Below are 13097 nucleotides of genomic sequence, written 5' to 3'. Positions count from 1 at the left end.
TTGCCTACAGCCACTGCAGCAGTAAGTGCGGCCTCATTTATGGAGATTGCCTCACAGTAAGATCGTGCTGGTTGCCTACAGCCATTGCAGCAGTAAGTGCAGCCTCATTTATGAAGATTGCCTCACAGTAAGATCGTGCTGGTTGCCAATAGCCACCAGAGTGCAGCTTTCACAATCAGTCTCCCAGATCAGCACTTATTTTCACCTCTTGCTCACAGGCAGACAAATGAGGCAAGTGAACTGCCTTTTATAGCCTGTTCCAAATCCCAGAACTAAAGCGAAGGTAACGGCCAGTCCCATCCAGCTCTTTGGTCGTTGCTAAAACTCAGACCCATTAGAAACACCTGTCAGCACTATATGTGCTGGAGACTGCTTTTCTGGGTCGTACAATCACCAAGGCTAGGCACCTCGGTGACACATATCTCGCCCAAGACCTGTCCAGCTGCCTCCTTACAATTTATATATGAAAACCTATCGAAACATAATGTCTCCTCAGGTTTGCACAGCCCATGTCACACCAGAGATTGTAGTACAGCTAAATTAATCGCCATCATCTCGCTGTAATACGGTCTGTTCCAGCCGCTCGCATGGACGCAGTATGTGACCAGAGGATTGTATGTACACTTCAATATCAGACCCCACAGCGCCACCATGTGTCACTGTCAGGTTACTGCAGTTAGGTCTAACGTAATATAAGGAAAAACTAATCGGATGCATTTCTCCAAATAACAGATGGTATCTCTGTTCTTACAAGAAAAGAAGCATCAGGACCAAGTAGTTAATTTCTCAAAATTTCGTCATTCTGATTGTAATTACACTATTTTTTTTGGGGTGGTGGTGAAAAAAAAAACCTCATAAAATAAATAAAATAGTATTGGTTTCTATCATCATTTTCCAATATCCATTTCTGGAGCAGTTTCAGGGCTTGTTTTCTCTTGTGGGGCGGCTGCCGGTTTTCTTGATTCCATTTTGGGGTAAATATGACTTTTTGATGGCTTCTTATTGCATTTTTTAGTGAATTATGGTGCCCAAAAAAAACACAATTCTGGTGTTTCAATTTATTTTTTCTCTGCAATGTTGGTATACTTTATATTTTAATAGATCAGACTTTTACAATCAAGGCGATACCAAATATGTTTTTTTGGGGTTTTTTTTAAATTTCTTTATTTTTAGTGGGGGCGGTTACATTTTTTTTTTATAACTTACGGCTCAGCCATAAAAAAAGATTTTTAAAAAGTAAAAATAATAGTAATGTTGCAGGAAACTCTTTTGTATGATATAATAAGTACAATCAGATTGGTGCAGACAGTGGGATACTGCTGAATTTTAAGCAGATACTTTGGCATGTAATGTAGTTCAGCATCCACTAGGTGGCAGCGGTGTTCCACAGCCTAATGCTATGTGCCCACGGGCGCTCGTACCTGCGGATGTATCCGCAGGTACGAGCGCATGTTTCCCGCAGCTGCCCGCCGGTGTCCGCAGCTATTTTTAGCTGCGAGATTCCAGCGAAATATCTGCGGGAAACATTTGGACATTCATGCGGCTTACCTGCGGACGTCCCGGCCTCTATCTCCATAGCGGAGGGCTGGGATTTCCGCAGGTAATTCCGCATGAATAATTGACATTCAGTTACGTGCGGCTGCGGGACATCCGCAACATGTTCTGCAGCCGCACTTTCCGCAGCGTGGACACACACTCCCCATGTCCCATAGGATAACATGGGGAGTGACTGTACATGCTAAAACCTGCGGATTTATCTGGAAAATCAAGAAAAACCCGCAGGTTTTCCGTGGCAAAATCCACAGAAACAAGCTCCCGTGGGCACATAGCCTTACAAGCTATGCACAGGGCACTACCCGGTTGCAGGTTTGCTTTTGTTAGGCTGCTTTCAGACTTGCGTTGTGCGGCATCCGTTGCAATCCGCCGCCTTGAGGAATTACGGTATCCGTTGCATGAAGCCATTTATTCCTCATAGGCTTCTATTAAGGGCTGATTGCAACGGATGGTCTTGCGTGGCATCCGCCCCACGGCGCATCAGTTGTTTTGTCGGTGACAGTCAGTGACCGTCGGGCGCAAGGAACGCTGAATGTAGCGTTTTTTTGTTGCTGTAAAAAAACCGCACTCCACAGGATTCCGTCGGGATCCGATAAGAGGCATAATGAATGTCTATGGTGCTGGATTCAGTCACCATGCATTTGGCGGCGGATTCCAGTGCAGGATTCCGTCAAGTTCTACTGAGCATGCTCAGCATGTCCAGCAGAACGTTCTAAATCGTTTAAAATCACTCCTGGAGTCCACAGTGACCCCTAGAATGGGGGAATGGCAGGCGGAGCTGTCTCATCTGTGCCATATGGAGGAACTTTCATCTTGGGTTACGGGCACCAACGAGAAGTTTATCAGACTCTGGCAGCCGTGGATCATGTTCAAGGAGTCCCCTGCCTTCCGGGATCTGTTCCAGTGACAGCGCACTTATAACTCCCCTTTTACCTCCCTCCCTAGTCCCCTTGTGAATGCATTCCCCACCCTTCCTTTCTCTCTATTCTGCTATCGACACACTCTCTAACATAGCCGCTTTCTAGTATGGTATAACATATAGATTGGTGGGCTTAGCTATGCAAAAGCAGAAAATGAAACACTATGTAAACACATGTAAATACGAAACTGTCACAAGGGTTCTGGGAGACCAAGAGATAGAGCAGCTAAACTAGCAAATCCTAAATAAAAGTATATATTGGGCAGTAAGTGTATTATGAGGGCTATATATGTACCAAGGGCAGTGGCCCACCTAAGGAAACTGTATGGCAAATCCTCTCTTCTCTTTTTTCTGTACGTATGTGATATTTTCTTCTTTTGAAAATTTTTAATAAAAACGGATTAGTTAAAATCCTGGTCTCTCTCTGTCAGTCGGTCTCTCCCTCTCGGTCTCTATTCTCTCTCGGTCGGTCTCTCTCTCTGTCGGTCGGTCTCTCTCTCTGTCCATGTTGGTCTCTCCCTATCACCCCCTCTCTCATACCCACCGATCACTGTCGCGGCGCTGCACGGCGTTCACACTGCTCTGGCGGCTTTTCCTCTTTTGAAAATGCTGACCGCTCATTATTCCATCACGTATTCACTGCTTTCCCCGCCCACCGGCGCCTATGAGTGGTTGCAGTCAGACACGCCCCCACGCTGAGTGACAGCTGTCTCACTGCAACCAATCACAGCTGCTGGTAAGCGGGTCTATATCGTGCAGTAAAATAAAATAAATAATTAAAAAAAAACGGCGTGCGGTCACCCCCCCAATTTTGATACCAGCCAAGGTAAAGCCACACGGCTGAAGGCTGGTATTCTCAGGATGGGGAGCTCCACGTTACGTCTATCTGTCTGTCTCTTTCCCTGTCTGTGTGTCTGTCTCTGTCTCGCATTCCCTGTCGGTCTCTTTCCCTGTCTGTCTTTGTCCCTTTCTGTTTTTGTCCCTGTCTGTCTCTGACTGTCTGCCTCTTTCCCTGCCTGTCTGCCTCTTTCCCTGCCTGACTCTGTCTGTTTGTCTCTGTCTATTTCCCTGTCTGTGTCTGTCTGTCTTTTTCTGTCTCTCTCTAACCGCCTCTCCACCTACATCATATTACCTCACACAAACTTCTTATACTAAGAATGTCCTTTGTTGCCTATAGCAACCAATTACAGCGCCTATTAATGACTTGTAGCTCCCAGCTCCATTGACTTTAATATAAGCAGGTTTTTTGAAGAATAATGGTAAAGCGCGGGGTTAAATTTTCCCCTCAAAACATAGTCTATGATGTTCCCTGAGTCAAATGAGGTGGTTGTGCAAAATTTTGTGATTGTACATGCAACGGTGCAAATTCCTTTAAAGAGGTGGTTCATCGATTTTTATTACTGGCCACATAAATATTATATTGAGAAACAATGTTTCTCTCAAATACCTTGTGTTACCAAATAGTGCCTGTGTGCAGTGCTATTGTGCTCCACTTATCCCCTTCTCATGAGCCCCGGGCTCCGTGACCTCTGCTATCTGGTGATGTCACATCCACTGAGGCGGGCCGCAGTCTTCCTGAGTGACTGGGCGGTGGGTGATGATTGACCGCTCATCACAGCCCAGCATCTCGCGCGGTCTCTCCTTCACTACAGAGTGCGCAAGCAGGGAGATCCTGGGCTGTGACGAGCGGTGAAACGCCGCCCACAGCCCATCACTCAGGAAGACTGCGGCCCGCATCAGTTGACGTGACATCACCGGACATCAGAGGTGATGGAGCCCGGGGGTCACATGGGGATAAGCAGACTGCAATAGCACCGCTCACAGGCACTACTGGCAACACAAGGTATTTGCGAGAAACCTTCTTTCTCAACATAATATCAATAAGGCTAATAATGAAAAGGGGTGAACCACCGTGCACGTTCACAGCTGCTTGCTTTCCATCTATCTCCACCGTCCCCTCTTCTTTGATTAACATGTCTGGCTTCATGGAGCTAGAGGAGAATATCAGCAGGTGGGTCAGTGCACTTACATGTTTGGCCCCGCCCTGATGCACCGAGCGCCTGTGTTTGGTTTGAACAGTCATTCTGCGCTGACAGAGTCTCTCGAAGCCTAGAGCGGAAGGCAGCAGAAGAATGGACCAGTCCTGTCTTTTAATCACTTGGCGTCTTTTGAGTCCTGAATAGGGATGATCGAATACCTCAAATATTCGGCTTCGCGAATATCCAACAAATAGGTCGCCGCTATGTAAATATTCGATGTGCAATGTAATAGTTCCGAATAGTTGTTATTCGGGTTTCCCCATAGACTTACATTGAGCATTGAATATTCACGAATAGTTGAATAGCGGCAACCTATTCGGCAAATATCCATGAAGCCAAATATTTGAGGTACTCAATCATCCCTAGTCCTGAACAGTTAAGACGCTTAAAACTGAACATATGAACGGCCAGCTGTTCTCACATATAATATTAACCTGTTCATACTTTTGAGCACTTCATCAAGCAGATTACGGAGCGGATTCGCTGGATACAGACATTGTGCCCTTTTGGGTACATGGCCACGATGAAAGTTTGCAGCGTTTTGGGCGCAGCATGTCTTTGCCGAGTCCAAAACGCTGCGTCATACAGTACAAGCACAGTGGATGAGATTTATAGAAATCCCATGCCTACTGTGCGTGTACTGCCCGCAGCAAAAACTGACCTGCGGTGCGGCTTTCCTGACCCACAGCATGTCAATTCTTTGCTGTGGGGTCGCAAGCGTTCTCTGTAGGGAGAACACATCGAGAAGACCACAGCGCCCCGAACCCCGATTGTGGGTATCAGCAACTGCGATCTCCTGTGGAGGAGACTTGCGGCCGTAGGCAAGGACCCGCCGTGTCCAGGATGCAGTGGGTCCTAATCGTGGGCATGTACCCTAATGGTGTAAAAATGAACAACTTTTTCCTCTGAATTATAAGGCCCTGTGTGCACTAGAAAAAGGATTAGCGCACCTGTGTTAAAAAAATGCACCGAAAAATGCATGCATTTTTACTGCGTTTTTGTGCGTTTTTTCACAGGTTGATCCATGCGTTTTTTAATGCTTTAACAGCAATAAATAATATAGATAGATAATCGATAGATAGATAGATAGATAGTGGATAGATATAGATAGATAGATAGATAATTAATAGAGGGATAGATATTACAGCTTTATTTTTTATGTTTGTGCCCCCCCCCCCCCCACAGTATTTCTCAAACAGCAGTGACCCTGTGGGACACTGCAGTTCTCGCGAGTGGTAATGTGTTCACATTACCAACCGTGAGAAATGACCTGTAGTTACCCCTGCAGTCTCATTACGAGGCTGCATTGAGTATGTGTCAGACGCGGCTGGATCAGTCTGCAAGCGTTGTGAGATCTTACGCCGGAGCTGTGTGTTTGGGGTTTAATAAAGTGGTGAAAGAGGGGGCTTTTTTGTTATTTTATTTAAAATAAAGGATTTTTCGGTGTGTTTATTCACTTTACTTACAGGTTGATCATGGAAGCTGTCTCAGACGGTGCCATGATTAAGCTAGGACTTAATGGCAGCTATGCGCTGCTATAAACTCGTTATTACCCCGATTGCCACCGCATCACGGCAATCGGGAAGAGTCGATAACACGCCGGGACTGTCAGATAATGGATGCGACATTCTCGGGGCAGCTGTGGGCTGATATTCTTGGCTGAAGGACGGGGGGCAATAGCCCTTGCCCTCGGCCTCCGCAGCCTGAGAATACCGGGCCGCCGCTGTGTGCTTACCTTGGCTGGACGGTAAAAATACAGCGGAGCCCACGTTTTTTATTTTTATATGTCCGTTTGATTTCTATGTGTATTCTATATGTCTGTGTGTGAGTGTGATGTGTGCGTGTTTACGCTCTGCTCAACTTCCTCTGTCATAATGACATCACTTCCCTGCAAAACGCAGGCAGTGATAAACATTATGTTCCGAAAAACGCAAAATTCCGTAAGTAAAAATGCAGGAAAACGCAATGAAACGCACAGAATTTGCTACCGGCGTTATTCCCTGCGGTATTTTATGATTTCATTACAGTCAATGGAGTGAATAACGCAGCTATCTGCGGAAAAAAAGTGACATGTGTGACGACATGGATTCTCATGGGTTAAAGTTTCTTAACATTCAGCCAGACAGGATGATAGATTGTTTATAGACGGGGGATAAGTCCCTCATTGTTTTTACAAGACTCTTTTGGACTCATGTAATTGTGATGGCCACTGAAAGCCAGACGTATTGTTTCTCCAGACTTTTCCAGTAATCATTGTATTGTAGTTGTGTATTGCTAATGTGATTAACTTAGTAGCCATTGTCTAGTTGGTGACTTCCAGACTACATGTATACCCTCAGTCTTTCTGTAGACATCATTTGGATGAACATTGTCCATGCAGCTTGAGATTCATCCAATGGGAGAGGCGATCTTGTCCAACCAATCGATGAGGACGCAGTGTATCTAAGTGGAAGGCTGTGGCTATAAAAGGGATTTCTTTATGCCACCAGGTTGTTGATGGATGCTGATGGATACAGTCTAAGCTCTCAGGAGCTGACTAGAGGATCAGGATATCTTATGGCTTCAATTTAGGGACTCCGGTTCCGGTTGGAGACCATATCCACAGCCTAGGGATTTCGACTCCGGCTGCCAGGATTGTAACATCATTCCAGGACTACCTAAGGAGGACACTCAGGTTGGGACAATCCGGTCACCTGGCTACAGACTTTGCAGACCTCACACAGCTTCCTAAATCTGGCGCTATTCCTTTCTCGGTGGGTGCCCGCCAAAAGTGGGGTGCTGCTTGATTGGAGTAAGTGGCCCTGGAAGCTCTGAGGCATGGACATTCTAATCCCTGGTGAGCCAAAGGAAGAGTGAGACTCTGCTGCCTGTTACATTTGTGTTTGCTGGTTATGTGTTATGTGCCGTTAATTGTTTGGGGATCCAATAAAGTCTAATTATTGTGGTTCCCTCACCCTGTGTTGTCTGAGTAGTGTTACGCCCACGGTTAAGGAGGCCGGCGTTCAGTTGGGATGAGCCCTGAGCCACGCTGTCTTTCTAAAGGCGGCGGGTTTTAGTGGACGAGAGCACCCACTGAGCCCCGTGTCTCCACAACATGCTCATTCTATATCTCAAGAAAATCTGCAGAAAGAATTTTCTTGAGAAAAAAAAACGCAGTGTGCGCACAGCTAATTTGTTTTACCATAGGTTTTGGGGAATGTCTGCAGAAAGGTTACAAAGATTTTCTCAAGAAATTTCTGCAGCAAAAATGCAAAAAAAACACGGGTAAAACCGCAGTGTGTGCACAGGGCCTAACTGGTCTTGAATCTCCCGGATGATTGCGGCGTGTGATGTGATCAGCTTCAGTCTGTGATAGGGGGAGTAATAGTCTGCAGACAACTCACCCGCTCATCGATCACTCGGGTCAGCCATCGCTTTGTCAGCTTGTGCTTCTGAACGGCCTAATAACAGAAGACCTTTATTAGTTACAAGATATCGTGTATCGCTGCTTTTTACTTATTCTTCAAGAGAAAAACACTGATGAACAAAACCCTGATAGACAGTATATTCCTATAGCTACCAAATTAGTGGAGGTTTCACCACCCCAGGAAATAAATGGGGACTTCTGTTCCTGCATTATAGTCATGGATGGGTCTTCACTCTCTATAGGACTACACACTATACTCGGCCACCTCCAGCCGTCCCATAGAGAATAATGGGGAGCGGCAGCCGCTCACTCCCTCTATAATGTCTGTATACAATGTGGGTGAACAATTCAGATCTGTACAATGTGCACACATATGCAGCGGAGATGTACAGAGGGGTAGGAAATGAAGATACCTTGGACAGTTCGAGCGCTACAGGGTGATGTGGAGGATCCTCGTCATAGATCTCCTCGACGCTCTCCCTCCAGAACTGCATCCTCATCAGCCCCAGATTCCTCTGAGACACCGAATCTTTCACCTTCAGAGACAAATGACATTAAATAAGTGGATTGTGGCGCACCTGTGTAATGTGGGTGATGGAGACACATCTACGATTCTCAACACTGCTCAAATTTTCCTTGTGCTACTTAAAGAGATTGTCAACGTTTGCTTTATTTTTACAGATGTGTTGTTGGATTTTACATCACACATACATTGCATTTTGTTCCTTACATCAGATGTTCCATCTTAATCCAAAAAAAGAAACAAGACTTAGACGGTGCCTCTGATGGAGCCATAGCGTGCAAGGAGACAAACAGACTTCAAACACACTCCATTTGTTCTTTTTTCTGACAGACAGAAGAAGGGGATATATTGCATTGTTTCCCCATATGAAAAGATGGGCATCACTGGAAGTAAAAAAATAAAACACAAAAATCTGTTTCGCTGCACTCCAAAGCTCCATCTGAGGCTCAGATAGAGAACCCAATGGAAGAGCCAAAAAGTCATGTGAATGGCACTGTACATCCTCTCTTCCGGCACGCATAACCAGACTTGTTCATCAGACTCCTCCATTTAAAAAACACTGCAGATGGGGAAGTGTTCCTCAACGGCAGGAGGCGAATGGACAGGTCTGGTTACATGGAAGAAGGAAGAGCACCTGTGAATATACAGTGTGTTCACCCATATCCTGTCCACCACCATTAACTTGAGAACGGTGGCAGCTATAGGCATAGAAGTGGTGTCTAGGTATAGTAAAGTAGCCATGAGCTAAGCAATGAAACCACCTATAGCACCACCTGGTGAAAAACAACGGAGTTAGCATTTTTATCTCGAAAATGGAACGAGATAGAGAAAGAAAGTGAATTAAAAAAATTGTAGGGCATCATCAATTCAATACGAATCAACACCTTGCATACAGAAATGCTATGATATGAAACCCATGACCCCCCCCCCCAAACATTGAATGCTGGTCACGCATATGGCGCTCATTTAACTTTGATGCTCAAAGTGGCCCCCGTCAGCTGCAATGCACATCTGGACTCTGGACAGAATACTGTATCTTGCTGCACATTGTGCAATATGGTAGGTGACACGTTTGCACAAGCATCTGTGATACGTCGTCGTAGGTCCTGCAATGTTGGTGGAGGGGTCGCATACACCTGCTGTTTGATGTCACCTCACAGAAAGAAGTCCAGTGGGGTCAGGTCAGGTGAGTGTGGAGGCCACTCCACGCAGCCACCATACCCAATGACCTGTAGGTAGGTCTCCATGAGGTATCGCTTCACGTCCGCAGCCTTGTGAGTTTTACACGTTCTAATCATGGCATTTCTGTATGCAAGGTGTCGATTCGTATTGAATTGATAATACCCTACAATTTTTTAATTCACTTTTTTTCTCTATCTCGTTCCGTTTTCGAGATAAAAATGCTAACGCCGTTGTTTTCCACCAGGTGGCGCTATAGGTGGTTTTATTGCATAGCGCATGGCTTCTTTACTATACCTAGACACCACTTCTATGCCTATAGCTGCCGCCGTTCTCAAGTTAATGGCGGTGGACAGGATATGGGTGGACACTACTAAAGGCCACTATATCATGGTGCCAACACATGAAGATGAAGTGGACAACCCCTTTAAGACCAGGTGTGATTCACATTTTTTTCATGAAATGTTTTCTGAAAAAAATTACAATAGAGTGCAACGGCCTGCACTTCCCTCAGTGCACACCTAGTGGTTTCCAGTGAAAACAAATTAACACTAGTGAGCACTACAATGCTCGGGTGCTTGGTACTCGTAATGAGCAGTCACACACTCGGATGGGCGCAACTGGTGTACAAAGTATAATAGAAGTCAAGGTAGAATAGAACTCTAGAGAAATACTCTAGTTCCCCATTGACTTCCATTATACTTGGGTACATGAGTTGAGCTCATCGAGCGTCCAACTGCTCGCTACGAGCACCGGAGCATGGTAGTGCCCGCTCATCACTAGTTACGAGCATCGAGCACCTGAGCATGGTAGTGCTCCCTCATCACTAGTTACGAGTACTGAGCACCCGAGCATGGTAGTGCCCACTCATCACTAGTTACGAGTATCGAGCACCTGAGCATGGTAGTGCCCGCTCATCACTAGTTACGAGTACCGAGCACCTGAGCATGGTAGTGCCCGCTCATCACTAGTTACGAGTACCGAGCACCTGAGCATGGTAGTGCCCGCTCATCACTAGTTATGAGTAAGGGGTGCTTCACACACAGCGAGCTCGCTGCTGAGTCACGCTTTTTGTGACCTCATTAGCGATCTCGCTGTGTGTGACACTGAGCAGCGATCTGGCCCCTGCTGCGAGATCGCTGCTCGTTACACACAGCCCTGGTGCGTTTTCTTCAAAGGCGCTCTCCCACTGTGACACACAGATCGCTGTGTGTGACAGCGAGAGAGCGACAAATGAAGCGAGCAGGGAGCAGGAGCCGGCATCTGGCAGCTGCGGAGGCTGGTAACCAAGATAAACATCGGGTAACCAAGGTGGTTACCCGATATTTACCTTAGTTACCAGCCTCCGCAGCTCTCACGCTGCCTGTGCTGCCGGCTCCGGCTCTCTGCACATGTAGCTGCTGTACACATCGGGTTAATTAACCCGATGTGTACTGTAGCTAGGAGAGCAAGGAGCCAGCGCTCAGTGTGCGCGGCTCCCTGCTCCCTGCACACACAGCTAAGCGGTGTGCGCTGGTAACTAATGTAAACATCGGGTAACCATACCCGATGTTTACCTTAGTTACCAGTGTCCGCAGCTTCCAGACGCCGGCTCCGTGCAAGCGCAGCGTCGCTTGCACGTCGCTGCTGGCTGGGGGCTGTTCACTGGTCGCTGGTGAGATCTGCCTGTTTGACAGCTCACCAGCGACCATGTAGCGATGCAGCAGCGATCCTGACCAGGTCAGATCGCTGGTCGGATCGCTGCTGCATCGCTAAAGTGTGAAGGTACCCTTACATGCACTTGAGCATGGTTACAGTACAACCACCTCCCATTCAAATCAATAGGAGGCAAATGTGTACCTGGCCGCTATCAGAAGGAAATACGTAATTACTTACCGGTAATGTGTTTTTCCGAACCCATGACGGCACCCTTATATTCCCGTGGTGCCGTCATAGGGTGAGGGAAAAAGGCAGCTCCAGAACTGAGCATTCCCGGACACAGGCTGCCGCCGGCACTCGGAGAAGCTCATTGACAAGTGCCGGGTGTCAGACCCCGGCCAATCAGACATTGATGACCTATTCTAAGGATACATCATCAATGTAAGGCTAGTGTCATACTGGCGTATGACTCGCATGAGTGCAATGCGGGAAAATCTCACATTGTACTCAGCTCCATATATGACAATTCTGCAGCTCAGATCTGAGAGTTTTTCCTCAAACCTAATTGGGTGGAGGAAAAAATTGCAGCATGCTGTGATTGTCAACAAAAGGCGTGTCACTCGCACCCATACAAGTCTATGGGGGTGAGTGAAATGTCAGACGGCACTCAGATGTCATCCAAGTGCAGTGCAAGATACACACAGGCTGACAATGGAGGAGATTAGTTCCCCCCTCTCCTCCACAGCTGTGATCTGATGACAAGCTCGGATCACAGTATAATGACTCTCCGCTCACGCTCACAGCAGCAAGGGGGCCGCAGGTCATTAGCATATCGCATGCAATGCTCTTGCATCGGATGCCATACGCTATTGTGACAATAGCCTAAAAGTAGAGGATAACCTCTTTAGTGGAGTATGTTACCTCTGCCATGTCACCAATTCGATCCAATGCCACATAATAATAATAATAATATAATCCGGCCCAGCTTAGGGCAGTCATGGTGAGTGCAGGACTATGAGACAGAAGACGGATACCTGCCTGGGACAGTTCTACATTGAAGGCTCGCAGTGCAAACACTGAGCTCTGCGATTCCCGAGGCAGGAGCAGCGTGCACAGGAAGCCATCATAATCCCGTTTCCTGTGTGGTAAGAAAATAAAAGGAATTAAAGCTGTGGAGAATATTATACTCCTGTGATTTCTATGTGGTGCCGCTGCACAGAACATCGGTCCTGGCCCCCACAGCTCCACTATAGTTTAGAAATACACAATACAATCCATTACACCCAGTCAGGGAATGTTTGGGGGATAGGAAGAGGCATGAGGGGTCTATACAGGGCCGCTGCCGATAGTGCCCATACATGAGACAGCGATGGCTGCGGCCAACACTCTAATGTGTATGAGGTCCCAGAGATCGGACTGTCAGGGAAGATGGCGATGGGGAACGGCCAATGTTGGACTGCGGATGCTTTTGTTCTGGTGACATCGTCCTCAGAGGACACAGTAGTGCTCACGGCTGCCATCTTTGTCCTTCTGTGAAGACGTCAGTCACACTATATACATATAGATCTCAGTCCTGCAGTATTCAGTAGAAGTCAAACGGCCACAGTCCCTTAGGGGAACTGAAAACTTTAAAGGGAACATGTCACTACTTTTTTGGCCTATAAGCTGCGGCCACCACCAGCGGGCTCTTATATACAGCATTCTAACATGCTGTATATAAGAGCCCAGGCCGCTGTGAGAACATAAAAATCACTTTATAATACTTCCCTAACGGTCGTGCGGTGGGCCATATGGGTGTCTCCGTTCTCCGGTGCCGGCGCCTCCTCTTTTGGCCATCTT

At 46.9% G+C, this 13097-nt stretch overlaps 1 protein-coding gene across 2 annotated transcripts in view; it reads right to left on the bottom strand.

Moving 5' to 3' along the window:
- The window catches only part of NDUFAF6 (NADH:ubiquinone oxidoreductase complex assembly factor 6), a 123120-nt gene that overhangs the window by 103044 nt on the left and 6979 nt on the right, over positions 1-13097 (bottom strand). The window contains exons 2-4 of one of the 2 annotated variants that reach the window (XM_075353056.1): positions 12297-12396; positions 8332-8454; positions 7896-7952 (exon numbers count right to left, since the gene is read on the bottom strand). In XM_075353056.1, coding sequence (XP_075209171.1) covers positions 7896-7952; positions 8332-8454; positions 12297-12396 — 280 coding nt within the window. Of the gene's footprint in view, positions 1-7895; positions 7953-8331; positions 8455-12292; positions 12397-13097 lie in introns of those variants that run through there. The other variant, XM_075353057.1, reaches the window with a different exon arrangement.

This window comes from Anomaloglossus baeobatrachus, chromosome 6 (genome assembly GCF_048569485.1).
Source record: "Anomaloglossus baeobatrachus isolate aAnoBae1 chromosome 6, aAnoBae1.hap1, whole genome shotgun sequence".
NCBI lineage: Eukaryota > Metazoa > Chordata > Amphibia > Anura > Aromobatidae > Anomaloglossus > Anomaloglossus baeobatrachus.
The sequence above is the reverse complement of the archived record's forward strand: the minus strand, read 5'-3'. Positions and strand labels throughout refer to the sequence as shown.